The sequence below is a fragment of the Cryptomeria japonica genome, chromosome 11 (assembly GCF_030272615.1).
Source record: "Cryptomeria japonica chromosome 11, Sugi_1.0, whole genome shotgun sequence".
In the NCBI taxonomy this organism is placed as follows: domain Eukaryota; kingdom Viridiplantae; phylum Streptophyta; class Pinopsida; order Cupressales; family Cupressaceae; genus Cryptomeria; species Cryptomeria japonica.
The window spans coordinates 729,855,152-729,881,485 of record NC_081415.1 but is presented as its reverse complement, the minus strand read 5'-3'; the positions used below and the strand labels follow the sequence as shown (position 1 = coordinate 729,881,485).

The following is a 26,334-nucleotide window of genomic DNA, read 5'->3' as shown; positions in this document are numbered from 1 at the left end:
AGCTCAAATTGGCATTTACTGCAAGATTTTGTGAAGAAATAGGGTCTACAAGAATTTCGCTCTGGACCTGTTGACGTGTATTTTGTACACTATCAAACATAGAATAAAATACCCAAGGGTACCTTATCCTCTCTTGAGTAAAGCCTCTGAATGCTGAAGATATCGCAAAAAGGATCAATCAGGGTGACTCCAAGGTTCTTCGCTGTAGGATCTCTATGTGTGGATAAGCACCAGTGGTCGTTGTGAATGCTATTTCTTCAAGGGGTCTTACGCACTTTTTGAGAAAGCTGGTCCGTGTTACTCTCACTCGACTGCAAGAACAAGATTTTTCCTAATACTAACAAATTCTCAAAAAAGATCAAAAGATAGGGTTTTCAAGAGATGAATTCTATTCTAATCCTAAGAATGACTCAATGTAGGCTAGACTTGGTAAGATTCTACCAATTTAAGTATTGCCAAGGAATTTCAATTCTAATGAAATTGATGCGATCTTCTAAGGTGATTAGTGGTTTTCAAATCATCAAAGACTATAGATACTATCATAAAAATACATACCAATATTCCAATAATGATTGAATGTTCAAGCAATCTCAATATTTCCAGTTGACCACACAAGGCGTCCTTACAATCAGTAAGAAGCTAGTGGTATGGATATGAATCTCACCAAAGATCAAGCACAACACTTAGTCCTTCAAACTTAAATACTACTTCGACTGAGAATGATTCAAGAAGATAAACAACCATGAAGATAGCCACAAGAATTGCAATAAAACACCATAACTTCAATATTTTATTGATCTTCAAGCCAAAATAGACAACAATTGTTTGAAATTCTTTCTTCACTACTCAATCTTGCTACAAAATAACTTTCTCTCTAAGCTCTCTAATCTCTTTCTCTAAAATCTAATTTGATCTACTCTTCTAATTTTCTAATGACAAAATGAAAATGAGTGAGGGTATATATAGCATCCTCAATTACAATGAATGGCCCAGATCAAAAGAAGATCAACGGCTGAGATTTTGACACCTAAACCCTAATTAGGGTTTGTTACAAAAAGTTCCCTTTTTAGATGAACATTATTAAATGCATAGCCAAATATTTAATTGGCACAAAAGTCGAGGAAACATAGACCAATGATAATTAAGATGCCACATCATCCTATAACAACCTTTCTTCTAGAACCTTGTTCCCTTTCCAATGCTCTTTCTTAGCATATGCAACGAATCTGGACACAATTCCTTCAACCTCAGCAATGGGAATCTCAGGAAGATTCTTCATTCGTTCCTCCAAGTGAATAACCCGATCAAAGGCAGTGAGAAGAGCCGTTTCCCATCTAGGTTCGAGTTCTTTGATCTTCTCAATCAGGAGCATAGTAGTGAACATTAGATCCCGTTGCTCATCTGTGATGACATTCTCATCTTTGCAAAAGATGACCTTGATTCTATCTTCCAACTCTTGGATGTCCACATCTGTCTCAATCTCGATTCGTCGGCCAAGTATGGTACACAAAACTTCAAACACCTTATCCTGAATTGGATGGATGACGCCTTCAACTTGATTGCATTTGGTGTTGATGTCTTCGAAAAGAACCTCTTTCATCTGGAGTAGAGTTGACCACTGAAGTAGGTTATGAGCTCCTCCATCCATTATCTTTTCTTGTGCTAGGATCTTCCTTGGTGTTTGCCTGATTACTTGCAGAACAGGAATGATAACATCTCTAGTGTGAGCGAAAGCGGCTACAGTTATCATTAGATTGTGGACAATCTCAAGGACCTGGATAGCTCGATGGACTGTTTTCATCATTCTTGTTGCAAATTCAACAACTACCGTGTGGGATTTGTCAATCCAAGAGCTCATAAGCTGAACCAAGCTCTTGACTCTTTCTGCTTCGCCAACCGATTCAAGAGGAAGTGCTTGCACAGGAGATACTGCTGGATCCTGACGTCTCAAGGGCTGATTAAGATGACTAAAGTAGCCTCTCCAAGCACCGACCTCTCTCTCAAGCCTCTTATTCTTTTCCATTTCTTCCTTAAGTTTGCCCTTAAGTGCTTCAAATGAATCGGTTGCCTCATCCATCGCCTGTTCAGTAGTGAGTGGACCAAGCTCGAATGTTTCTACATCATACTCATCTGCAAGAATTTCACCTTCATACTTGTCCACTACTGGTGTAGCTATCTGCAATTTCCTGGATCCTGTCTCATCTCTGATCACCTTGGACATCTTGGTGGCCTTCTTCTTCTCCGTTACCTCTTGAGAATTTCCTATAAGGCTTTCCAAATCAATTACATCCTCTTCTTCTTCAATCACAATCACCCTTGTCAGTCTCTCCTTCAACCAATCTGGAATGGCGGATCTTGTCTCTCTCACTTGTATTTCTTTAGGTAGTGGTTCATCTTCTTGGAGAGGAGATGTCGCTTCATCATCATTTCCCTGATCCTCTTGTAGCTCATCAATTTGTAGAGGTTGACTTGATGAATGTTGAGGTGTTTGTCCCTTCTCTGGCTTATCATTCTGTACCATGGATTCCATAGATTCATCGATCTCAGGTACCATCTTCTCTTGACCTTCAGCTTGACTTGCCTTCTTTCCATGTCGAGAAGATGTATCTGATGGGTGATCTCGATTGGCCTCTTGCTTCTTCTTGGAGGATTCTCTTTTCTCAGGTCTTTCTTTCCTCTTTGCGCCTCTAGGATGAGAATTGTCTTCACTTACGCTTGCTCCTCCTTCTTCTGGTCTTTCCTCCAAAGTAAAAGTCATTGGTACGTTCTGCTCTCTTAACTTCTGATGTTGTACATCCACCCATCTGTGAGTACATGACAAAATTGGAGCCATCAAAGCTCTCAAGTCCAAAATCTCAGGCTCGCTCCAATCTATCTTCACTCTCTTATCTTCTTTGTCATAGGATGACTGGAGGTATCTGCCGTTGTTCTGGGCTTGATCGGCTACTCTGTAAACTTTGCATTTTCTGATGAAATCTAAAGGCAATCTGGAATGCATCTTCCTTTTAACTTCTAAATCATTTGAGAGATTCATCCAAAAGTCTTCCACCTGAAACGCATGTCCGTACTTCCTAGCAATTGTCTCCTCCATATAACCATACGGATCAAAATTCTCCCGTGGAGCAAAGAAGGTGAATGAATACAAGGCTAATTCCTTCTCTGCATCCTCTGAAGCTTGGATATTAGGACATACCTCAACTGAATTCCCCAATATGATAGGCACGGGAACTCCATTTCCATGCTTGTGTCTAGATACCTTTGCACAAGCTACCAACTGCCGGGTTACCTCAAGTAGCACTATTCTGTCTGTTGGATATCTCGGCAACATGTAGGGAGGTGAAGGACATCCCTGATCTCTGATATATGTAAACTTTTGAAACTGGATGAACCAAGCACCATGCCTCTTCACAAGCTCCTGTGCATCCGGAGATAGTCGATTGTGAATCCCGCCTTGCAATATCCTAGTGATGTTCATCGTGAAGGTATCATTGACTAACCCGTAGTCACTTCCAGGTGGATGATGCAAATGAACATAAGAGTCACAAACTCTCACTTCTCCGAGTCCTCTTCCGATCACTCCTCTGTGAGGTAGCCCTGCATACTCAAAACTCCTGATCAAGGCATATATGACATATGAGCTCATGTGGAACGACTTGGTAGGCCTCAGTCTTCTCAACTGCACATCCAGGCTATTGCTAATAATTCCTGCCCAATGAATCGTTCCTTTCCCTTGGACAATCACTTGAATGAAGTAGAACATCCATTTCTCGAAGTAGAAGGCTTGGGGAGCCCCCGTAACTCGATTGAGCAAAGTTATCAAATCTCTGTACTCTTCCTGGAAATCAATCCTATGCGGTGTATTAGGAATCTTGTTCAGGCGAGGACGACTTTTGAGCAACCAATTCTTGTTGATGAGATTCAGGCAAGTGTCGGGATCATCTTCATACATTGACCTGGCTCCTTCTAGGCTTTTGTAAATCATATCTTTATGCTCTGGAAGATGAAGAGCTTCACTTATAGCCTCCTCTGAAAGGTAAGCTAAAGTGTTTCCTTCCTTGGATACGATCGATCTTGATTGTGAGTCATAATGGCGGGCACACTCGATCATCAGCTCATGACACTGGACTGCTGGGGGGAAACCGGTCGCCTTGATGATGCCACTTTTAATTATCTTCTTCGCAATAGGTGATGGCTTGCCAATGTAGGGGACCTTTCGAAACTTCTTCACATTGAAGTTTCCCAAGTTAGTATCTCCGATATTACTCCATTTGGACACGATCCTGGTCTCCAATTCTTCGTTCTTCTGATCTTCCTTCATGAGAGCCGGGCGACTAGTAGATGCTCCCACCTTTGGAGTCACCATCTTGATACCTACACAACATTCCACAATTAGTAATATATCTTGAAGCGTAGAAATATAGAATAGAAAGGAAGATTTAAGGTTTTAATTAGGAAACTTCATGATAAATCTTGAGTTATCATTTCCTAATTAACTACGCCAAACTTAGAATTTTCAAAATAAAAGTTCAAAATTCAAATCTTCAACAATGGTGTCAAGATGGTTTCGCCATACCTCCTCTTGAGTATTAAACTCTAAGAAATGATGCAAAAATAGATGAATTTCGCTAGGCAAAATGTAGATCAAAGTTCTCCCTTGGATAAAATGCGCCTCCTTTAGCCTTCAAAAGAATCAACTCCACTTCCTTCTAGTCTTCAACACTTGAAATAAATTCGCTCCAAGGAAACCAGATTTCGCACCTCCAATTAGCTCTCCAAATTCAATCTTAAGGCAATGATTGAATGATTTGAATTGTGGAAAAACACCTCCAATATATAGAGCGCTCACCCCTCTTCTCCCTCTAGGCCAACTTGGCAAAAAAGGTTTAAAATAAATAAATTTCCAAAAAAAAGGGGGGCCGACTTGGCAAAATAAATGAAAATAAGGCCTTGTGCGCTCTATATTTAATTTTAATTTAATAAAAATTAATTTTAAATGCCTTCACAATAAAAGCTCGATTTTTTAAGGCCTAAAATCAATTTATTAAATGCCAAAATTTAATGTCAATTTAATCTCAATTTTCCACATGCCTCAAAATTAGCAATTTTAGCGGCCTAATGCAATTTGGAGAATATTAATTTTTAAAACAAGGCTTAATGAGATTTCATGAGGATTTCGCTCTGGACCCTCTTTGAGGGTCAGGAGCGACTTTTGATTTTTAGCCTTGAATATTTCACATTTCAACTCGAAAATCTCCTGGAGGGTAAATTGATATCCCGTTAACGTGTTGCACTTCAAATTTGACATTTTTTATGAGGAAAAATAGGTGAAAATGCAAATTTCGCTCTGGACCTTCACTGAGGGTCAGGAGCGATTTTTCACTTTTTGCTCAAGTTTAGCACTTTTCTACCTCCAAAATTTCTTCAAGATGTTTCAACTAGGCCTCCTCACTGACTTGCAAACTTAGCTCAATCCAATTTTGGAGAAAAGGCGTGATTTTGAAGTTTCTCGTTGTGGGCCTTCAGTGAGGGTCCGTAGCGATTTTTGCAATTTAGGCTTGATTCTTCATCATTTTTCATTAAAACTTCATTCATCATTTGGCAATGCCTTCCCTTAATCCACTCCAACCAAATTTGCTTAGGTGTTGCAAGGTAAAATGAGGTTTTTCAACAATATCGCTATGGGCCCTCTCTGAGGGTCCGTAGCGATTTTTCGCTGTGGGCCTTCACTGAGGGTCCGTAGCAATTTTTCATTTTTTGACCAAAATCATCAAGTTTAAAAGGCAAAATAATATTTATCCTTCTCTTGGAGGTCTTTTCTCCTTGTCCAAACCTTGCCTTACCACCATTTTGAAGAAAACGTGCATTTTTTGAAAATCTCGCTGTGGGCCTTCAGTGAGGGTCCGTAGCGGTTTTTTGATTTTAGGCAAATTCCTTCATCTTTTAATCTTCAAATCACCTCCAAGACATAACACATCACGTCCTCCTCCTGTCCAAGCAAGTTTTTATCTCAATTCTTTAAACAAAGGAGAGAAAACTGGAAAATCGCTATGGGCCCTCTCTGAGGGTTCGTAGCGATTTTTGTAATTGCCTTCAAAATATTGATTCTCAACGATTTCTTTTCACTTCAAGGCTTTTCAAACATCGTTTCTAACCCATGCCTAACCTTAGCTTTGCTCAAACTTGGATGAAAACTTCCCATTTTAGGTTTCTCGCTGTGGGCCTTCAGTGAGGGTCCGTAGCGATTTTTTGATTTTGGGCTGATTTCTTCTTGTGTTGATCCTCCAAATTATATTCAACGGATAGAACATGCTTTCCTTCATCCCTTCCAATCATAAAATCACTTTGATCTTGCAAGAATAATGCATATTTGAAAATCTCGCTGTGGGCCCTCTTTGAGGGTCCGTAGCGATTTTTGCTACCTGGACCAAAATGCTTCACTTTTTGTCTAAAAATCACTTTGCCAAGGAAGATATCATCTTGTTCTTTGCTATGAATAAAAATTCATGTCCAAAAAAGGTCCAAAAATGTGCACACAAAGAAAATCGCTGTGGGCCTTCAGTGAGGGTCCGTAGCGATTTTTCCTTTCCTGGGCAAAATTCCTTCAATTCATCATCTTTGATCAAGTCTGGATACTTCATTATGTTCATTCTATCCTTCATCATGTTCTTGACCTCTCAAATCGACCAAATAAAGCTTACAATGGTCCTTATAAGATTTCTCGCTGTGGGCCCTCTCTGAGGGTCCGTAGCGATTTTTCTGTTTTCAACAAGGTCCTTCATCATTTCTAGCCAAAACTTCCGCAGGTGGGTGGAGAAAGTCATTTATTTTCCATTTATGATCAAAACTTGGTCTCTTTTCACTGCAAAATGAAGGAAATCAAAATCTCGCTGTGGGCCCTCTCTGAGGGTCCGTAGCGATTTTTTCCTTAGTTTCCAAAATTCACCATCTTTCACGTCTTCAAACCGTCCAAAGCATCAATTCATGTTCAATCATCCTTCCAGGAGACCCTGGACAAAGTAAATTAGAAAAGTCAGTGACAAATATGACTTAAACAACATTTTCGCCGTGGGCCCTCTCTCAGGGTCAGGAGCGATTTTACCCTTTTAGGCCAAACTGCTTCAAATTTAAGTCCCAAACTGCTTCACAAGGCAAAGTTAGGTCATTTTCAAGGTCAGGAACCAGTTAGCAAGTTCATCAAAAACAAGAAATGGTGTTCAGGATAAATTTCGCCCTGGGCCCTGTCTGAGGGTCAGGAGAGATTTGTCTGTTTCAGGCATCATCTTGCTTCAAAAATTTGATCAAAACTCACCTAGGCAAGAACACACAATTTCACCTTCAAAAAATGCTAACACTTAGCCAAAATTGGATTTTATCCTTAAAAACCCTTATTAGACCTAACCTGAGACCTACTTGACTCCCCTGAAAGGCTTACCTAATTTCAATCATCTCAACTCTTCGGGAGGACGCTTAACAACTTTATAAGTGTGAAAAGATATAATAACTGGAGGACAATAATATCTGAGTCCAATAAGCTAATCCTACTTCATTGCAAATACGGCCTGACTCAAAGTTTTATCAAAAGAAACCTCTTTGCGTTTCCAAAAGACCTCATAATTATCCAAATGAAACAAACAACCTAGCGAGAGGTCAGAGTGCTTCATGACAAAATCGCCCAATTTCAAATGGATACCCCTCAGGACAAACCAACTAACCTAAGACAAGACACCAAAACACCTAAACTAAGACCCAAAAACAAAGCGAAGGACAAACCAAAACAACACAAACCAAACAAACGAAAACGAAAGCAAACTAGACTAACTATGTACAAGGGAAGGCCTTTTGAACCCTAAGACTGGAAGTAATGTTTGAGATACCTCTCATTGACAGGCAATGGGACGTCTTCTCCAGTTAAAGTCTTTAGTTTGAATGCATTTTCTCCTAAAATCTCAGAGATTTGATAAGGGCCTTTCCAAAGCTTATCAAATTTGTCATGTTCCCCCTTTTTCTCGTGTGCTTTGCCCCAGTATAAGACAAGATCTGAGATCCGGAAAGCCTTGACTCTGGCCTGCCGATCGAACCATCTTTTCACAACTCCCTGATGTTTTGCAAAATTTTCTAGTGCTTGATCTCTCTTTTCCTCAAGATTCAATAACTGTGTTAATCGGGCTTGGACAACATCGGTGTCTTCCATGTATTCCTGGATAAATTTCAAGGTCGGGATCCTGAGTTGCATGGGGAATACCGGGTCTTGGCCATAAACCATAAAATAAGGTGAATTCCCTACTGCGTTCTTGGTCCTGATTCTATCTGCCCAGAGGGCAAATCTCAGTTGGGTATGCCATTCTCTCGGACTTCTTTCCAGCAGTTTCTTGATAACACTGAGTAAGTTTTTGTTGGTTGACTCAGCTAACCCATTACCCTGAGGATAATAATTTGATGAAAACTTAAGGGTTATGCCATACTCAAAAGCCCAATTTGAAAATCTCAATGATGTGAAGGCTGAGCCATTGTCGCAAACCAATGCATAAGGACACCCAAATCTTGTGATAATATTTTCCTCCAAGAACTTAATTACGACCTCAGTAGTGCATACTTTCAGAGCCTGAGCCTTCGACCATCTGGTACAATAATCAGTAGCAGTGATGATATACCTGTGTTGTGCCGAGGATGCGGGGTTGATGACACCAATAAAATCCATTCCCCATTTGGCAAATGGTCTTGCTTCGATCACTGGATTTAGTGGCATGGCAGGATTCTTTTCTCTGAATGCAGCGACTTGGCATGTGTGACAAGTCCTGATATGATTAAATGTGTCTTTGAAAAGCGTAGGCCAGTAATAACCCGCCCTCAGGATCTGATGAGCTGTAGCTAGGTTGGCTCCATGTCCGGTCCCAAACTTGGAATGAAAATGTTCAATTATTTGTTTGGCTTCTTCTTTGCCAACACACCTCAGATATATTCCCTCGTGATTCCTGTGATATAGAACGGATCCTTGAAGCATATAATGCTGACACTTTATCCTTAATGCTCTTTTCTGCGTGGGTGTCATGCGAGCAGGGCATTTGTTGTTGAGCAAGTACGTCACAATTTCCTTGTACCATTCATCCGGGGTGACATCTTCTAATTCATAAACTTGCTGGATTAATCCGGGCCCGTCAATTGCCAGTGTCTGTGCTAAAGCTTGTCCTCGAACAAGGTTCATAGGCTGGATTTCGATATCAAACTCTTGGATAACGGCGACCCACTTGCCTCTTCTCTCTCCTAGTTCATTTTGCATGAGGAGGGTTTTGACTGCTGCATCTGGTACTATTGCATAGATTTTGGCCCTTGAGAGGCAATGTCTGAACTTTTTAATGGCTTTGACTAATGCGTATGCTTGTTTTTCAATAGTGGGATATCTGAGTTCTGCATCTTTCAACGGGGTGCTCATAAAGGCAATTGGGTTCTCGTCCTTCTCTTCACTCCTCTGGTTAAGAATAGCCGCACAAGTGTATTCAGAGGCGAAGGAATACAAGTAGAAGGGCTTCATGTAATCAGGACTGATCAGTACTGGTGCTTCTGCGATTGCCGTCTTTATCTCCTCGAATGCCCTCTTGGCCTGTGGCGATCATTCAATCTTTGCGTCCTTCTTCAGCATTTCATTCAAAGGTCTGACTATCTCCGCAAATCCGGTGATAAATTTTCTGACAAAGTTGATCTTATCGAAGAATGATTTGAGTTCCTTCTTACTGGCTGGCAAATTGATAGTTGATATAGCCTTTACTCTTTCAGGATCGATAGAGATTCCTCTTTTTGAAATGACATGTCCTAATAGTTTTCCCTCTGTTACCCCAAATATGCATTTCTTCGGATTGAGAGAAACACCATATCTTTTGCACCTTTGGAAGACCCTTCTTAAATCATCCACGTGATCTTCCCTTTTTCTTGAGAAGACTGTGATATCGTCCATGTATATGATGATGCATTTCCCAATTAGGTCCCTGAAAGCAATATCCATGGCTCTCTGAAATGTGGCCCCGGTGTTGATAAGCCCAAAAGGCATTCTTTTGTACGCGAATGTTCCCCACTTGGTAGTGAAAGCCGTCTTGAGTCGATCTTCAGGCTCGACCAATACTTGATTATAACCTGAATATCCATCTAGAAAAGACATCATCTGGGATCCGTTAACAATCTGTGATACTTCGTCTAGCAATGGCAGTGGATAATTGTCCTTTTCTGAAGCTCGGTTGAGATTTCTGAAATCGACACACAGTCGGATCTCTCCATTCTTTTTTCTGACAGGAACTAAGTTGGCGACCCACGTCAAATGTTTTACTGGGAAGATGATTTTGGCTGAGAGCAGTTTCTTAACTTCTTGATATATAAGGGGTTCCAGCAGAGGGTTGACCGGCCTTTGTCTTTGTCTGAACGGCTTGCTTCCAGGCTTCAGAGGGATCGCGTGAGTGATAACTGCAGTGTCATAAGTCTTGAGATCTTCATAACTCCAAGCGATGACATCTGGGAAATCTCTTACATTTTTCAAGATACCGTTTCTTTCTGGTGCGGTACAGGGCTTTCCAACGAACACATTCTTAACTTGTATATTATCACCAACGTTGATTGTGTCGCACATATTACCTTCCATATTGTTGCTTTTCATTTCTTTCAATTTGTCAGGGTCAAAGATTCTTTCTAGCTCCACCATTCCTTTTGGAATAGTGTTTGTCTTCAAATTCAAAACTCCTTCTGCATCCAATTCTGCTCCCTCCACTTCTTCTTCATCAATGATTTGGGCTAAGAAGACGTCTGTGTTGGTCAAGAAATCCAATATATGCTTGTCGTCTTCAAACACCTGAAAATTGGTAATGTTATTCGGGACTGAAGGTACTGAGGTTAGCTCTACTGTGAACTTCTTCAATCCTTCCATTGTTAATGGAATCAAAGAGCTGGCGGCTTGTGCAAGGGAATTAGCCACTTGATTCCGATGCCTATATATGGACTTGATGTTGAATGCTTCAAAACTCTCAATAAGGTCCCAAACTCGATTTCGGTATCTAGTCAGTCTTTTGTCATGGCAGACGTACTGCCTTCTGATTTGTCTTATAGCTATTTCTGAGTCTCCATATACTTGCAGTATTTTAGCTTTCTTTCTGATAGCCAGCAGTAACCCATGAATCATGGATTCATATTCAGCTACATTGTTGGTGCAAGGAAATTGTAACCTATGAGCGGCGAGGTAAGTTTCTCCTGTCGGGCTAATTAATTCAAAGCCTGCTCCAGATCCTTGTTTGGATTTAGATCCATCAAACCTTAATGTCCATATTGCATTTCCTTGGTCTTCCGTCTCTTCGTCCTCTTGGCTTTCGACTGATGTGTCGGATAGAGTTTCATCTTCTGAGGAACTTTTCACTCCCGAGTCTTCAATTTCTTCTACAATCAATGTTTGCGGGACTCTCTTGTATACTTGTTCCAATGCAGTCTGGCACAAAGCACATGATAGTTTTGAATGGATGGCATTATGTATCCTACACCAATTGGGGAGGAGTAAGTCTCAGACGGATGCCATGTTGCCAAGTTGCATACTTTGTCGCACGTTCTTATGAACAAATTTTCTAAAATTTTCAAACATTCCATCATCCTCTTGGTCGGATCCTTGGTCACTTTCCACGACAATTTCTGTAGATTCCATCACCTCTTGTTGACCATCTATGTCCTGCAGGTTTTGTATCATCAAGACCTCTTCCACTTTAGGTTTGTATGTCCCTAAATCAGTTTCTAAGAACAGGATTTCATTATCTTCCCCATACTCAGTTATCATAAGTCTCAACCTTGGAGTACTGTCGATTTTGATTTGGTTTGGGACTCCTCTCCATGGTAGCCACATATGTGCAAAGTCTGTTGACACATACCCATTCAACTTTCGTGACCAATCTCTACTCAGAAGCATTCCATATGAGTCAGGGATATCTACGACTGATATGTCTATGAAATTTTGAACCCTTGGGTCCGCAGCTAATTGCATGTGGATATTACCCTTGAGTGACCTTTCTTTTGGTAGGAGCGGGAGTTATACCTAGTCTCTAACAGACAGCCAAGGGCATCACATTACTAGAAGCTCCTGAATCATAAAGGCAATTGTGTAGTAATTTCCCAAAAATTCTGACCGACAGCAGGAACGGGGCGGGCTCATCTTTTCCTTGGGAAAGGACCGAGGAATCCCCATTATGTTCTTGATTCTTCACTTCGTTAACCTTTGGATTGTTATTCCTTTCTGATATTTCCTCTTTTGAGTTGTCCGTCTTGTTAGGAGATTTTCCTTTCTTGACCACATCTTTCTTAACGGCAACTCCCTTCTCTGGAAGAGTTTGGCTAGTGGTGAGGCTTTCTTTGATGGCGGGCTGAGTTTTCTTAGCCTCGCCTCTTTTGAGTAACATCTTGCCTTCCAACATGTCTTCCTTTTTGGCTGGGAAGGCTATGGTCTGGACCATACATTCGTCTTGTTCAGATTGCTCTTTGTTATCAGCTTCCCCTTGAATTACATTGACGGTAGCTTGAGCATTGTGGGTCGTCTCTTTGGATGCGTTTGACCTTACTGTGTTCGAATCACTCAAACTATTAATCACAACATCTTTAATCTCTGAGACCTTCAAGAGCTCATAAAGTGGTAGGCTAATCTTGACCTTCTTGAGTTCTTCTAATACCAACATGGCCAATCTCTTCATTTCATCGCCTATGGGAGGTGCAATATTCTTTCGCCTATATTCTTGCGTATGCTGTGGATACTCTGGATTATTACTAGCTTGTGGACCTTGTTGGAAGAAGAATCAACACAAATATAAAGCAGCCTTTGAAAATTCTCGAGTTGCTTCCTTAATGCATTTCTTTCAAATATTGCATCCTTGATCAAAACCTATGAAGTTGATGAGTTAGAAGATGCATAGACATGAGCAGTCAAATTGGAGGATGGCATGATTATTCTTGGAAAGATCAAGAAAGATTTGATTTGATCTTTGATCCAAAGTTCAATAAGCCAAGTTATTGGTTTTAGTGCAGATGTAGGTATGGGTATTGAAACTTGGTATGGTTGTATGACAATTTTTTCCCCTGGGTATGGGTATGAGAATGTGTGTGTGTACATATGTATCGGAGGAGTGTTCTCTATTCTAAAAGTGGAACTATAGACCATGTCAGAGTTCAAATATATCTATATATATGTATGTATTAAAAAATCTATTTTATATAATATAAAACAATGATATTTCATAATTACCAATAAAAAACATTTAAATTCTTCATAATTTTTAAAAATGAAAATACTTATAAATTCATAATTCAATGATTGTCAAATGTCAATAGATTCAATACAAAATAAAAAATACAATCAATATTTAATAATCTTCATATTGCTCTTTATCAAAAGCATCGATGTCTAACATTTGGTTCACTTTTAGTTGAACCACGATGAGTTACAATGCCACTTCCACAAGCCATGTACTATTCAAGCTGCCTCATCTAAAGATATTTTTTGACAAGTTGTGTAACAATAACGTCTAAGTCAACACATTCAAGAGTTATATCCCAATTCCTCATCACCCCCTCATTGTAATCGAGTTTCTTATGTGACAAGAGATTCTAATAACTATAGGCGGTCTAGGAGTGGAGACCTGGGTTGAGGGGCAACATCCCTCATGGGGGTTTGGGGGCAACACTCCTCATGGAGGTTTGGGGGCAATGCCCTCAGTGGGGTTGAGGGGTAGCACCCCTTGCAGGGTCTAAACAAGGTGAGGTTGAGGGGAAAAGCCCTCACCACCAAGCCCAAATTAAGGCCTTGGAAATGACACAAACCTTCATGACGCATGCCATTATCACAATTTTATCACTTAAGGTGAAATTATGTACGCAAGCATTTTTTTTTTAAAATAACTTTTTTTTTGTTTTTCTTTTAGGCAGTCCATGGGTTTCCTTGGGCTTGCTTGGGTTCGACATACATTCGGCCAGCTCGGGTACACATAAGGACCTTGGGCGAACCTAGTGGAGAACCAGCTTGGGAACCGAACCTGAACCTAAACTGTTATGGGGGAGGTGGGCGGGGGGGAGAGAGTTTAGAGGAACCTGGAAATGGAGGGTTTAAGTGATGTAACTAATATGAAACTTCAATTTTCATAGGATGCCCTAGCACAACCATATCAAGGCACTCTATGCAAAAAAATTTGGCCCTTCAAATGGAATGACTAGATTACTTGCCACTCTTGCTAGACTTGCATTAGAGGCTCCTCCAAACAATGAAAAAATAACTTATGTTCATTTCATAATATGAGTTATCATGATGCAAGTGAATGTTGTCAAACACATTCAATGTTGCAAATCATCTTTATGGGAAGTCAATAATGAAGGTTTATTGAGTAAGTAGAGTCTTCTTCCAATGAACTTGATATCAACTATAGTATAGGTTTCACTCAAACTCAATGCTTTTGAAGATCCAAGATCCAATATTCTATATGAAGACATTGGACGTGGGACTTATATGATGATGTTTGCTGAAGAGATTCAAAGCACTTAACCTATTTGTTTGGAAGAGAAGACAAGAATTGGAGAGCAAAGGATTTGGTCTCCAATTTGATGGCAGTTGTTTGGCCTGTGAATTAGAAGTTGGAATATTGTTAATTTCCCTAGGAGACAAGTTAGGCAGGGGTCCCATGGAGGGGGCTTAAGCTCTATTTTTAAGGAAGAGGTGGTCCCATGAAGAAATTTTTTTTTTCGCTGTGGGATTATTTGGAATCGTTTCCTAAAAAATAGGAGCACTTACTTTTTAGGCCTGTAATTTTTAGCAGTTGAAAATGGGGTGGGGCTAGAAATTGCCCCACCAGCTTAGGAATATTTTATGCCACTTGTCAATCATCTGAATTTTAGAGGGAAAACTAAATTTATTTACAACCAGCTTGCTTAAATCTAGGATTTTAAACTTAAGCTGATCTGCACTACAAAATTCATGGGACCACTGACATCTTTAAATTTAGGAGCTTAAACTTTTAAGCTGAAGTGCAATACAAGATTCATGAGACCGCGGACTTCAAAATATTCCTAAAAAATCTCAGCAGCTCCCGCTCTATTTTTTAGGAAGCCCCCCCTCCGTGGGACCCCAGCCTTATATCCATTCTTGTATCAATTGTAATTAGACTGCACTAACAACATTGTTGAGTATGAAGCCTTTCTTTTTGGATTTGAATGTGAAGGATATGAGAATCAAGTGGTCCAAAGGTAAAGGTGATGCATAACTGCTAGTTCGTCCAGAAGAGTCCTCAGATCTGGGTCTGATTCAAACTTGGTCAGGTGCACTTGGGGAATCAAACAGCGGGTGTTGTGAAGTCTGTGGGTTCGTCCCCTCTGAAGCCAAAATAAACCTGAATGTATCTAATTGAACCTAGACAAACGTACTTGTACATGCCTATTATTGATGAACCAATGTGGCTTGTCATCAGGATCCACACCCTAAAATTTGAGGGAAAACCACTCCCATATCCTTGAATGTGTTTACAGTCAGAGCAGAAACCATTAACACTCCTGTGAAAGAAAAACCAAATATAGTCAGCTGCTTATGACCAAGTTTTAACAGTAATTCAATTGGAGTTAAACAGTGCTTACACTAAAGATGCAGGACGGGTGGTAAGGTAGAGTCCCAAACAGAATAACAAAATAGGCCTTGCCACTGGATCCATGGTCTTCTGCCTTTGGTAATGTAAAAGCAATAATTGATTGACAAAAGCTTTTCATTCACCCATGCCGTGTATAGAATATTAGGTCTTAGTAACTTTGCATCATATGCAGTTCTTTGATCACTGATTGTGCTGAAAAGAGGAAAAGTCAACAACCTATGCGTTGACAAGCTGCTGTCCCATAACATGTCATAATCCTTGAAGATTCCAGACTTTATATCTGCACTGTTTTGAGGTACTATGCTCCTCCTACAATTTTCCAAAGTCCCTGGGATGAAATTTTTCCCAAATACAAGTTCACAAGGCCAGGGAGTGAAACCCCTAGTAACACTGGTTATATAGCTGATAGTTTTAGTTTCTAGTCAGGCTGATGACTATAAATATTTCCAATATTGCCCATTATGCTTTTCCATCGTAGATGTCTTTTTTCCTGCAGACTGTTATTTAAGACACTTTTTCTGACTTTTAAGTTACATGCCTTTCTTCATTTGTAGGTTGTTGAAAAACATTGAATTGATTTGAATCTTCCAATTATTTTATCTTGTGTGTCAAATTGTATATCTTAATATTTCCTCCCATCACTTGTACAGTGAAAATCCAGACGATTTTTAATTTTAAGATGGTTCATAGTTGTGTAAGATGCATAATATGATAAGTGTCAGTTCTAAAATAGGTGCAAAATGTGATGAATGATTTGTTATGAATCACAACTACAAAATATGGCAATTTCTTCTAAACATTCATAATGTCAAATGTAAGAAATGACACACATGCACTCATCTAAGCTTTATTTTACAAGGCACAAACTCAATCAGGTGCAACAATTGGACTTGAGACACCATTACAGTTTAGTTACAGATTCAAAGCGTGTCATTTCCTGGCAAGAGTTGTTTGTTGGCAGTTATAGTAAGGTGTGCTTTGTACTGCATGAAATCTAGTTTTAATAATAGCCTCAAGGAATTGTGTAGAGGATATGATTCTTGCACATCTGCACACATCATTTTGAATGTTTTGATATCTCTTGAAATTCCCACAACTGCTATTGGAAGCTGATATGACTGCATGCTTGACAGCATGCATTTTTAATGTCGCTATTGTAAAAATAATTTTAAAAGAATTACATCTTGTAGGTGTATCTGCAATGCACCGGGTGGGAAGTACAGGGAATACTTCAAACTCTACCCGTCCTCGGAAAGAAAGGCGGCTGACTTATGTTTTAAATGATGCAAATGATGCTAGAGTGAGTTTCTGTTTAGCGGTGATTTGTTTTTGTTTCACCATTTTGTCTTATTGTACCTATAATTATGTGAATGATTTGTCAGGATACTTGTCTATCTTAACAGTGCAATTAGACCAAAACGTACTCTGCATTACTTACAGTGTTTTTGCATTCAATACTGAACTTTGAATTGTATCCCTATACAGCATTGTTCTGGAATAAATTGCCTGGCTATATCACAGTCATCACTGCCTGGTAGCAATGACTTATTGTTCAGTGGTAGTCGAGATGGGACACTTAAACGATGGGAGTTGGCTGAAGGTTCTGCTGTCTGTCATGCAACATTTGAATCCCATGTTGACTGGGTACTGTTTCTTTTACTTGGTGGTTCTTAAGATATATTTTGACTTATTGATTTTCTGGTCTTGCTAGTACACACACATTCTTACAAGGTTTTCCTTTGAGTGATGTAAGATACAATACAAATGAAAATAATTTTTTCTTTACTATGTATTCAATGCAATTTTAGTTGGTTAACAGATCTCTGTGTTACGAAGCTTTAAATGTTGTACATACCATTTTAAGTTTACACCTAAAATGACTGTTTTCCCTCATTATTGCATGGACTAACTTAAGCCTTACAAATTAAGCATTGTATCTGTGGCCAAGTTTATTACACTATCTTGCCAGGTAATTTTATAAACCAATAAAATCAGAAAGTTTACCTTGTGAATTGAATTTATCTTTTCAGAATTGCAAATAAATTTTGTGCAAATCAGCATAAATCTATACTTCTAATTAATCTCAAGTTCTCAACTTTAAAGCAGGAAATAATTGTTTGTCATGATGTGCTTATCAAATACTTATGTACTTAGTCTTTGCTTTCATTGTCTTATATAATTTCAAAATGCTTTTTAATTTTTTGAAAACTGGTTCGGTTGTCCCTGTCTCCCCTAGCAGTATGAGTCTGTCTCCTCATAACTACAATTCCTTAGAGGAGTGCAGAATAAATAAAGAGACTATTAAAAATATGGTGATGATTCCTTAGAGAGGAAGCACATAATAGAAAAAGAGAATTAAAAGATGGCTTTGTCACAATGGATATTAATTTACAATTCCCTTGATGGCAAAGCTGATTTGATAGTAATTTTTGTAATTTGATTGTTCAGGTAAATGATGCAGTCCTCACAGGGGAGACACTTGTTTCTTGTTCTTCGGATACCACTCTTAAGGTTTTTTGCCTATTTTTTTTCAATGCACTTTTTTTTCATTTTGGTTCATGTATGCAGTTTTATAATTCTTTAATATTCTTCCAGACATGGGATCCTTTCTCAGATGGTGTTTGTACCAGAACATTTCGTCAACACTCAGATTATGTTACATGCCTTGCAGCAGCATCAAAGAATGTGATTTTCTGTCTATTTATCTTTGATGCATTTCTAAATATGTTGTAAAAATGGTTTTAACTCAGTTTCTTGACAAAATATGATGTGAAGTTGTTTCAAATTTTCTTAAGGTAGGTGATTTGGTTTTCTGTCCTGTCTTCTGATCCTTCCTTAATGTTATGCATTTTAGAGCAATATTGTTGCTTCAGGAGGTCTTGGTCGTGAGGTATTCATATGGGATATTGAAGCAGCCTTGACTCCAATCTCACGGACCTTTGAATCAATGGATGATGATAATTCCAATGGTGTTCTCAGTTCTGGAAATTCTGTTTTGACTAGTACGACAGGTCGAGTTACAAATGTCACCAACAATGCCACTTCCTTGCATATGTCACAGATGCAGGGGTACAGTCCAATTGCAGCTAAAGGACACAAGGAATCAGTGTATGCATTGGCTATGAATGATGTGGGTAACTTGCTCGTCTCTGGAGGAACTGAGAAGGTAATGTCATTTTACCATTTTATCAAAAATCAGTTTATGTTAGCTTCATCAATGCCTTTAATGTGCATTGAGATGTTTTCCCTTTTCATGTAGAACTTGTTTTCATAGCAGGTAGTGCGGGTGTGGGACCCAAGAACTGGAGCAAAACAAATGAAACTCAGGGGGCACAGTGACAATGTGCGAGCTCTGATTTTGGATTCCACTGGCAGGTTGTAATTATAGTATGTGTTCTTTAGGAATATCTTTTAAGTTTAGCTGCTCTAAGGAATCTACATTCCATAACAAGGTTCATAGGATTCTGTTTAGATTGTATCATAAAGAAGATAAGTGATATGATACTTGACACTGCATTTGCAATGTGTTTTGTTATGACTATTGATGCACTTTATTGTAAGGCAAGTAACAGTTTTCCAATGGCTCAGACATTTTGTATGGTTGTTATATCTGATGTAATATTGATGTTTTTGAATTTATTTTATATTTAAATGGTGTACAAAGGGAGATAGCATACAAAGGACTGCTATGGTTGCATGCTTGATTCATGTATATCTTTATTTGATTTGGTAAACAGAGAGAATTTTTTTTGTCTCATGTAAGTAAATGTTACTGAATGTTCTAGATATAGTGTCCTCTTGGGTGTATGGAATGGATGTAAAAACCTTGTGTGGTTCGAGGTTCTCTCTCTCTCTCTCTCTCTCTCTCTCTCTATATATATATATATATTGCATGCGTTATACAATTGGGTACTTTTTCTGATATATTTTCTGGCATCACTTGTACAAATAGCAAAATTCTTGCCTTTTGTTGAAGGCACAATGTAGTTTGTCATGACAGCTTGTATTTTCATGTTTTACTGCTTTAAGATGGAACATTATGTTCTGCCAATAGAAATCAACTAGGATTGCCAGAATTGGAGTAAGTCATGTCGAGATGGTGAAATTGTGACTTTGCCTTTGGTTCTCTGTTCTAGCTTATAGCCTAATGTTTTATGATTCTTTGGTTTACTGTTTTCATCTTATATCCATGTGCTGTAATTGGACTTTTTTGATCATTTGACTGTTTTATGCTGTGCTATCATTCATAGAAACATGCCTCAGTATTGAATTAGCCATTCATGTACAAATCTTCGTTTTCTTTATTAGCAGATTATGGAAAGTCTGACATGACTTTTATTTGAATCTTTGACTTTGCAGGTTCTGCTTATCTGGATCATCAGATTCTATGATACGGTGAGCACTTCTCATTTTGAACATGCTAAATTTGATCCAAAATGTTATGCTACTGTAGATAATGTTTTCTTAGATCATCGAATATTCAAGCTGCTTTTGCAAATGACCTATATTCTTCATTATGTGGTCTTCCTTCAAGTGCTTATGACTTTATATGACCACTTAAGAGCTGAACAAGAAACACGAGCTAAGCTATATAAACTGCTCATGTCAAAAAGAGGAAATTACATAGGTGTGACAGTTTGTACAGAATCTACAGATAACCATATTAACTGGGGAAGTGTGATTTTACCTGGTTTTGGTGTTTAATTTTTTAATTGCCTTTAGTTAGTGCAGTCAATATATCATGGTCAATGAGTGGTCTATGATTGTACATCTGAGTTTACTCTAGGACCACCTGCCTGAAAATGAACCCGTGTCTCATTCACTTGGGGGTGAAGCTCAGTATCACAAATGTAATTCTTTTACTGCCATGTTAGAGTGAATTTAGTGATTATGATATTATGAGCCCAATTGTAACTTGCTATGGCTGCTGTAAATCCTAGAGTAGAAACCCTGCGTCTGAAAGCATTTAAGAAAAAAATGGCTTTCAACTTTAGAAAGAGAACACCTGAAATTCTGAATGCTTCTAAATAATCCTTTCTATTCTTTTAAATTTTAGAAAGGAATTTGAATATTTGTGAATGATCTTGTTAAATTTCTTTGACTGTTAGGAATTATAGAAATTTGTATTGTTGAAACAAATTTTACTTTCATGGAATCGTCTTCCAATCTTCATCTGTCATAATGTTCAGAACATTATCATATATATGCTAGAAACTAAAATTCATGTTTGTCTTGTGTCAAGGTTTTCTTAAAGTTCTTTTAATGGCCTAGAGTTAAGCTTTTAACATAATAAGAAATGGGTGAGGAATAATTTTTCATGTAGTTTCTTTGTATAGTTCTTTAAAATTTTGCCAAGATCGTGTGAAGGCAGATGAAATTCTACAGTTTCATGGTAAGACACTGTTGAACAGAGCTGCAGTGGCTAGTGTACTTGGATTTCATAATTGCACACTATACCTGAACACGTTTCTTGCACCTAAACAGGATAGGGAATGAAGGAAGTTGCTTGTAATATTGTTGAGGAGAATAATTTCGTGCATGAGTAGTCAGAATTTGGTAGTAGGAAGTTCTTTCGTTTCTTAGATTTGTCTCAAACATATTTTAAATGTCAATGTTGTTTCTAACCTGAAAATCAGCTGTAATCATGACAGGAATCCTAGAGATGAAAGCTTAAAATCTAAATCAGATATGCAAAACTGGAAAGCAGAACAATACTAAAGATTTGAGAAAACTTATATACACAAATTTAATTAATATATTAAATAATATCTTGAACGGTATATGAGGAAAAGACTTTCTTGACAATTTAAATAATAATCTCTGATAATTTTGAATTCATCTTAATCAAACATATCAATATATATTCGGCTAGAATAATTCATGAAAGGGGTTAAAGGTTTCAACCCGCTCTTGTTGATGGAATTTGCACTCAATCAAGAAAATACATAATGCTAGAAGGCAGGTACAAGTGTGTTTTTCCCACCATTTTCTACTTCGCCGAACCATTTCAAATACAGGAGGCTGGTTAGCTCTTCCTTTTACCTGCTCATGTGCTTGGAGTTTTTATGTGGTTGATGTTTAGCTAACTAAGGCTGAAATACTGCTCCACCAAGGCTTGATATATATACTTTATCAATTCACTAAATGCAAAGTGGCGCCTAGGCAACTTTCCATAAAGGTAAAGATTATGGTGTCTTCTGGGCATGATGCTGGCCCCTTCGAGCACTCTTTTGGCAAGGTGTGCTTCTTCCTTTAATCGATTTCTATAAAAATCCCCTCAGAGAAGGGGGATGAAGCTTGATCTAGTACTAGAGCTAGGAAGGCAAGTTTGTTTTATTTCTGAAGGAAAACAGAGGAAAATATGGTGATGGGGAGGATGAAGTTCAGGTGTTCTCCACAATGACTGATGGGTATATTGAATAAATCAAAGGCAAGGGAATTATTGGTGGTAGCAATTCCCAGATGGAGGAGGCAACAGGAACCATGAGGGGGAAGCCCTTTATTAAGAGTGAAGATTAGTGCTCTGCAAGGAAGCTAAGATTGCCATGGAAGATGATAAGGTGGAGGATAGTACAGCTAATGATGAAGGAGAGTTCTCTATAAGGAATTTAGTCAGGAAAGTGAACTTGTTAGAGAGTGATTGTAAGCTCCAACATAGTATCGTCAAATGGTTTATGAATGAAACCAAGAAATTGAATATAAGATTGAACCAACTAAATCAATAGGTTAATGGCAAACAATCCCAATTTGAGGTCCAGGTTGAGTTCAAAGATGATAATTGGAACATGCTGAAGGATATCTGTTAGATTAGGAAGGATATAGAAGGGTTTTACTCCTGGTTGAGTACGATTGAAGAAACCATGGGGATTTGGAGGTGTCTTTGAATAAGATCATCTTTTTCAGCAGAACCACCATTAAAAACTCCGCAGCTAGCATATTATTGCATCAGAAAAATCTGTTAAAAAAGAAAGAAGTTGGATCCTCAAGAGTAGAGAAGGAGCCATATGAGGCAGGAGGGCATTGTTATTGACTTAGTCAGTGGGGTGATGGAGGATCAATTGGAATTTCTGAGGGACGAATGGAATGCTGCGAACTTCTTGAAGTAGCTCTTTTCATCTTAGCTGTAAGGTTGGTGGTGTTGCTGTTATTGTGCTATCAGTCTGTTGCTGTCTAGTTTTTTACTTCTAGGGATTGTTGTTTTTGTTTGATGAATGTGATCCTTTAATGATTATTTTTTGCTCTTGGTTAAAGGGTTTGGGCCTTTTCAAAAACCTACATCTACCTATTAATAAAATAAATCATAAGACGTTAACATTCAGGATTTGTCAAAATTTTTAATTAATTTTGAGAGTTTGACACATTTTCACACATTCAATTGTGGTTCTGTTCCAAGTGTTGTTATAAATTTTAATATTTTGGATTTTGTGCATGCATGTACACCAGAGACAGTCATTCTACCGTACCATGATATACTTGGATTGCACAATTGGTGTCTTGGTAGCTTCATCCAGACCATAACCAATGTATTCCAGCAACATGGTTTTGTAGTCTGGAACCATCATATTATGAAGAGTTAGTTGTAAGTTAAGAGGCAGTTGATAGTTATAAACACACACTCTCTCTCTCTCTATGGATATATTGTCTGGCACATCTGAAGAAATCTATCTGAGGGTTGAACTTGAGTCTATGTGATGTCTGAGGATACATATCTTTTGAGAAGAGAGATTTGCAGAGAGTGAGACACACATGCAGACATCATCTTTGTTTTATTATGCACGGGGATTAAGGGTTTGAATCATAGAAGCAAATTAAGAAAAAGCCATGGTTAATTGTGAGCACATGGCACATGACAAGTTTGCTAAGTTTAGTTGGGGCCTTGTGGCTCGTCCCACCCCTCTTAATTTCTCTTAATTTCGCTGCTTCTTTTGTTGTAAAGTAGGGCCTTTTCTTCTTGAAACCCTGATTTCATGGTTGACCAATCTTGGATGGCAGACAATCATTTTTGGGTAGGCAGGAGGAATAGGGGATGACTTGGGGACATTTTCACTGTGTACCCGTGTCATCAAAACATTCTTTGTACAAGGATGGTCTGAAAGCCCCTGAGGGAGGGTGGGGGGTGTGCATCTTGGCATATTGCTGGAAGTTTTAGCTAGTATAATTGAATATTAAAATCTAGCATATTAATTAATTTTTTAATATATTTCTTGATAAAATTAAATCAATACAATTTTTTTAGTCAAAACTATGATGTTGAATTTTATATTTGATTTTAAGTTGTCAATAAATTTTTCTAATCCTAATTTCATCCAAATTTAAAATTAGTGTTACTACAATCTGTGTTTTGGTTTTAATTTCTAGTTTACAATTTTCATAGGATTGTATTTTGTTTTAATTTTGAATAAAATTTCAAACGTTTATAAAAATATTTAAGCATTTAATAATATTAAATAAATATTTTTATATGATGACGATTAAAGTTTATTAAACACAAATATGATTTATAAATTATTAATATCAATGTTTATAGTTTAATTTGTTGTTTATTTTATTGACTGCCTACATTAGACTCAGATAGGGGATATCATCATAATTTTTGAGTGTATTATTTGATATCATCATTTTCATAATTTTTAGTGTGATATTTATTTAGTAAATCTCATATTTGGGATATTCAATGTCATTATTTGGCTTCTAAAACACATAGATTGTAATTCAGTGCCCCAAAGTCAAATTTTGTGGGTGGAAACATGTATGTTAATAATATCAAATATTGCTTGTGTGGTCATCCTTTCTCAAGGAGTTTAACAAGGGTAGTAGCCCAGCTGCTTGGCAGTTTAGGTGGTTGTGGAGGCAATGTTACTCCATGCAACGTTGTGAGTTCAGAGATCTTAAATATAGGGTTAGACCAAGCCTCTAAAATTGACAAAAAAATAGAGGAAATATAGGAAATGTCTAGGTTTACTTCACTTCAATATTTTTGTCTTCAAACATTGCCAAGGCTACAAGAGGTGTATCATCATAGCATGGAACATTAAACACCTATGGAAACTATTAGAGAAAGAACATGCACATGATGCTTTTGCCTGATTTGGTTTATTCAAATACTATTCCATTCAACATAGCTAGAAACCCACATTTTAAAAATATAAGAAAACGTTGCCGAGTTTGGCAAATGCTACATACATCTCACCTCAGAGGCTTTTAGAATAACTCTTTTGAATAGGTGAAAAGCAGGGCTGTTTAAGGAATTAGCGGCAGTCAAAGCCTCTTTGAGTGCAACATGCTGCACCTTACCGAGTCATGGATGGTCAGATATGTGTCAAAGGTCATTGATTAATGCTTTGGTGGTTTGCCCTCAAAGCATAGTGTTTTGTAAGGTAATGTGGCTACTTTTATTTTTTTAATGCATATTTTCCAATGACAATGTCATTTTGGGGGACCAGATTGTCATACTTAGTGTAGTTTGGATTCAAGGCAAAGGTTTGATTCGGTATGTATATAGTATACGAATGCATTATATCATATGTACACCACTTTTTAGGAAAATTGCAGACTTTATGAACTTTGTTTTTTAAAACACATCTATTATTTTTGGGTTTCTGTTTTAATTATCATCGTCTGATGCAGGCTCTGGGATCTTGGTCAGCAGCGTTGTGTACATTCATATGCTGTGCATACTGACTCTGTTTGGACGCTTGCAAGTACACCAAATTTTAGTCATGTGTACAGTGGTGGGAGAGACCTATCGGTATGTTTTGTTCAGAGTCTAGTAGAAAAGAATCTCTTAAAATTCTTCTTACAATGTATTTCCTTTTACTTGAAGAGAAACTGATTGAGCACCTGCACTTGTAGCCTCATCTAATTTTCATTTGATTCTTCAACTTCAGTTATACCTCACAGATTTAACAACAAGAGAGAGTTTGCTGCTTTGTATGGAGAAGCATCCTCTTCTACGATTGGTGCTACAGGATGACTGGATATGGGTTGCCACAACAGATTCTTCTATACATAAATGGCCAGCTGAGGTACGCAATCCACATAAGATTTTTCAAAAGGGTGGAGCTTTCCTGGCAGGAAATTTATCCTTTACAAGGGCAAGGGCATGTTTAGAAGGATCATCACTTGTAAGTAACTCTTTAACTTCTAATCCAGTGAAATATCTTTTGGAAAAGTATATTATACTCTTCAATTTCCTTTTTTGATTGTATATTTGCTTTGCTTTTATGCTGTAGCATGCCTAGTTTGCTTCCTGTTTTGATGCAACCCTTCATTAAATCATAGTGTCTAATGCAATAGGCTAGAAACTTTCTGTTTGCCTCATACCTCAAGGCACCAATCTTGCATTTATTGTTTTATTACTTGTTTAGTTCCTCAAATTGTCTTCGTAATTTATTTTGTTTACTTTTTCTTGCAAAACCCTTGTACAGTCATTATTATATTGTTTATTTCATGTCCAGGTCATAACTGATTTGTTAAAGCCTAGAATACGTAGAGTTTTGTTAAGTGTTAGACTTATTATCGAGAAATCTGAAATGCTGCTTGCATGTGGTGTTTGAGAAACATATCATTAATACCCAAAGTTGCTGGTTCAGGTATGGGTTGGGGTTTGCTTCCAGGTGTGGTACAGTGGGTACAGCCATACTCTATATGTAAGACCTATGATATTAAAAATAAGGACATTTATTGACATGTACAGGTATCA

General features: G+C 38.0%; 1 protein-coding gene across 4 annotated transcripts in view; it reads left to right on the top strand.

Annotated features, from left to right (window-relative positions):
* The window catches only part of LOC131072104 (uncharacterized), a 125,209-nt gene that overhangs the window by 42,753 nt on the left and 56,122 nt on the right, over nt 1–26,334 (top strand). For all 4 annotated transcript variants that reach the window (XR_009359339.1, XM_058008163.2, XM_059213790.1 and 1 more), the window contains 9 exons: nt 16,823–16,932; nt 17,118–17,276; nt 18,081–18,143; nt 18,228–18,317; nt 18,487–18,798; nt 18,910–19,007; nt 19,992–20,027; nt 25,260–25,380; nt 25,520–25,756. Coding sequence is in view for 3 of the 4 variants with exons in the window: in XM_058008163.2 (XP_057864146.2) it covers nt 16,834–16,932; nt 17,118–17,276; nt 18,081–18,143; nt 18,228–18,317; nt 18,487–18,798; nt 18,910–19,007; nt 19,992–20,027; nt 25,260–25,380; nt 25,520–25,756 (1,215 nt within the window). In the remaining variant the exon portion in view is untranslated. The remainder of the gene's footprint in view (nt 1–16,822; nt 16,933–17,117; nt 17,277–18,080; nt 18,144–18,227; nt 18,318–18,486; nt 18,799–18,909; nt 19,008–19,991; nt 20,028–25,259; nt 25,381–25,519; nt 25,757–26,334) is intronic.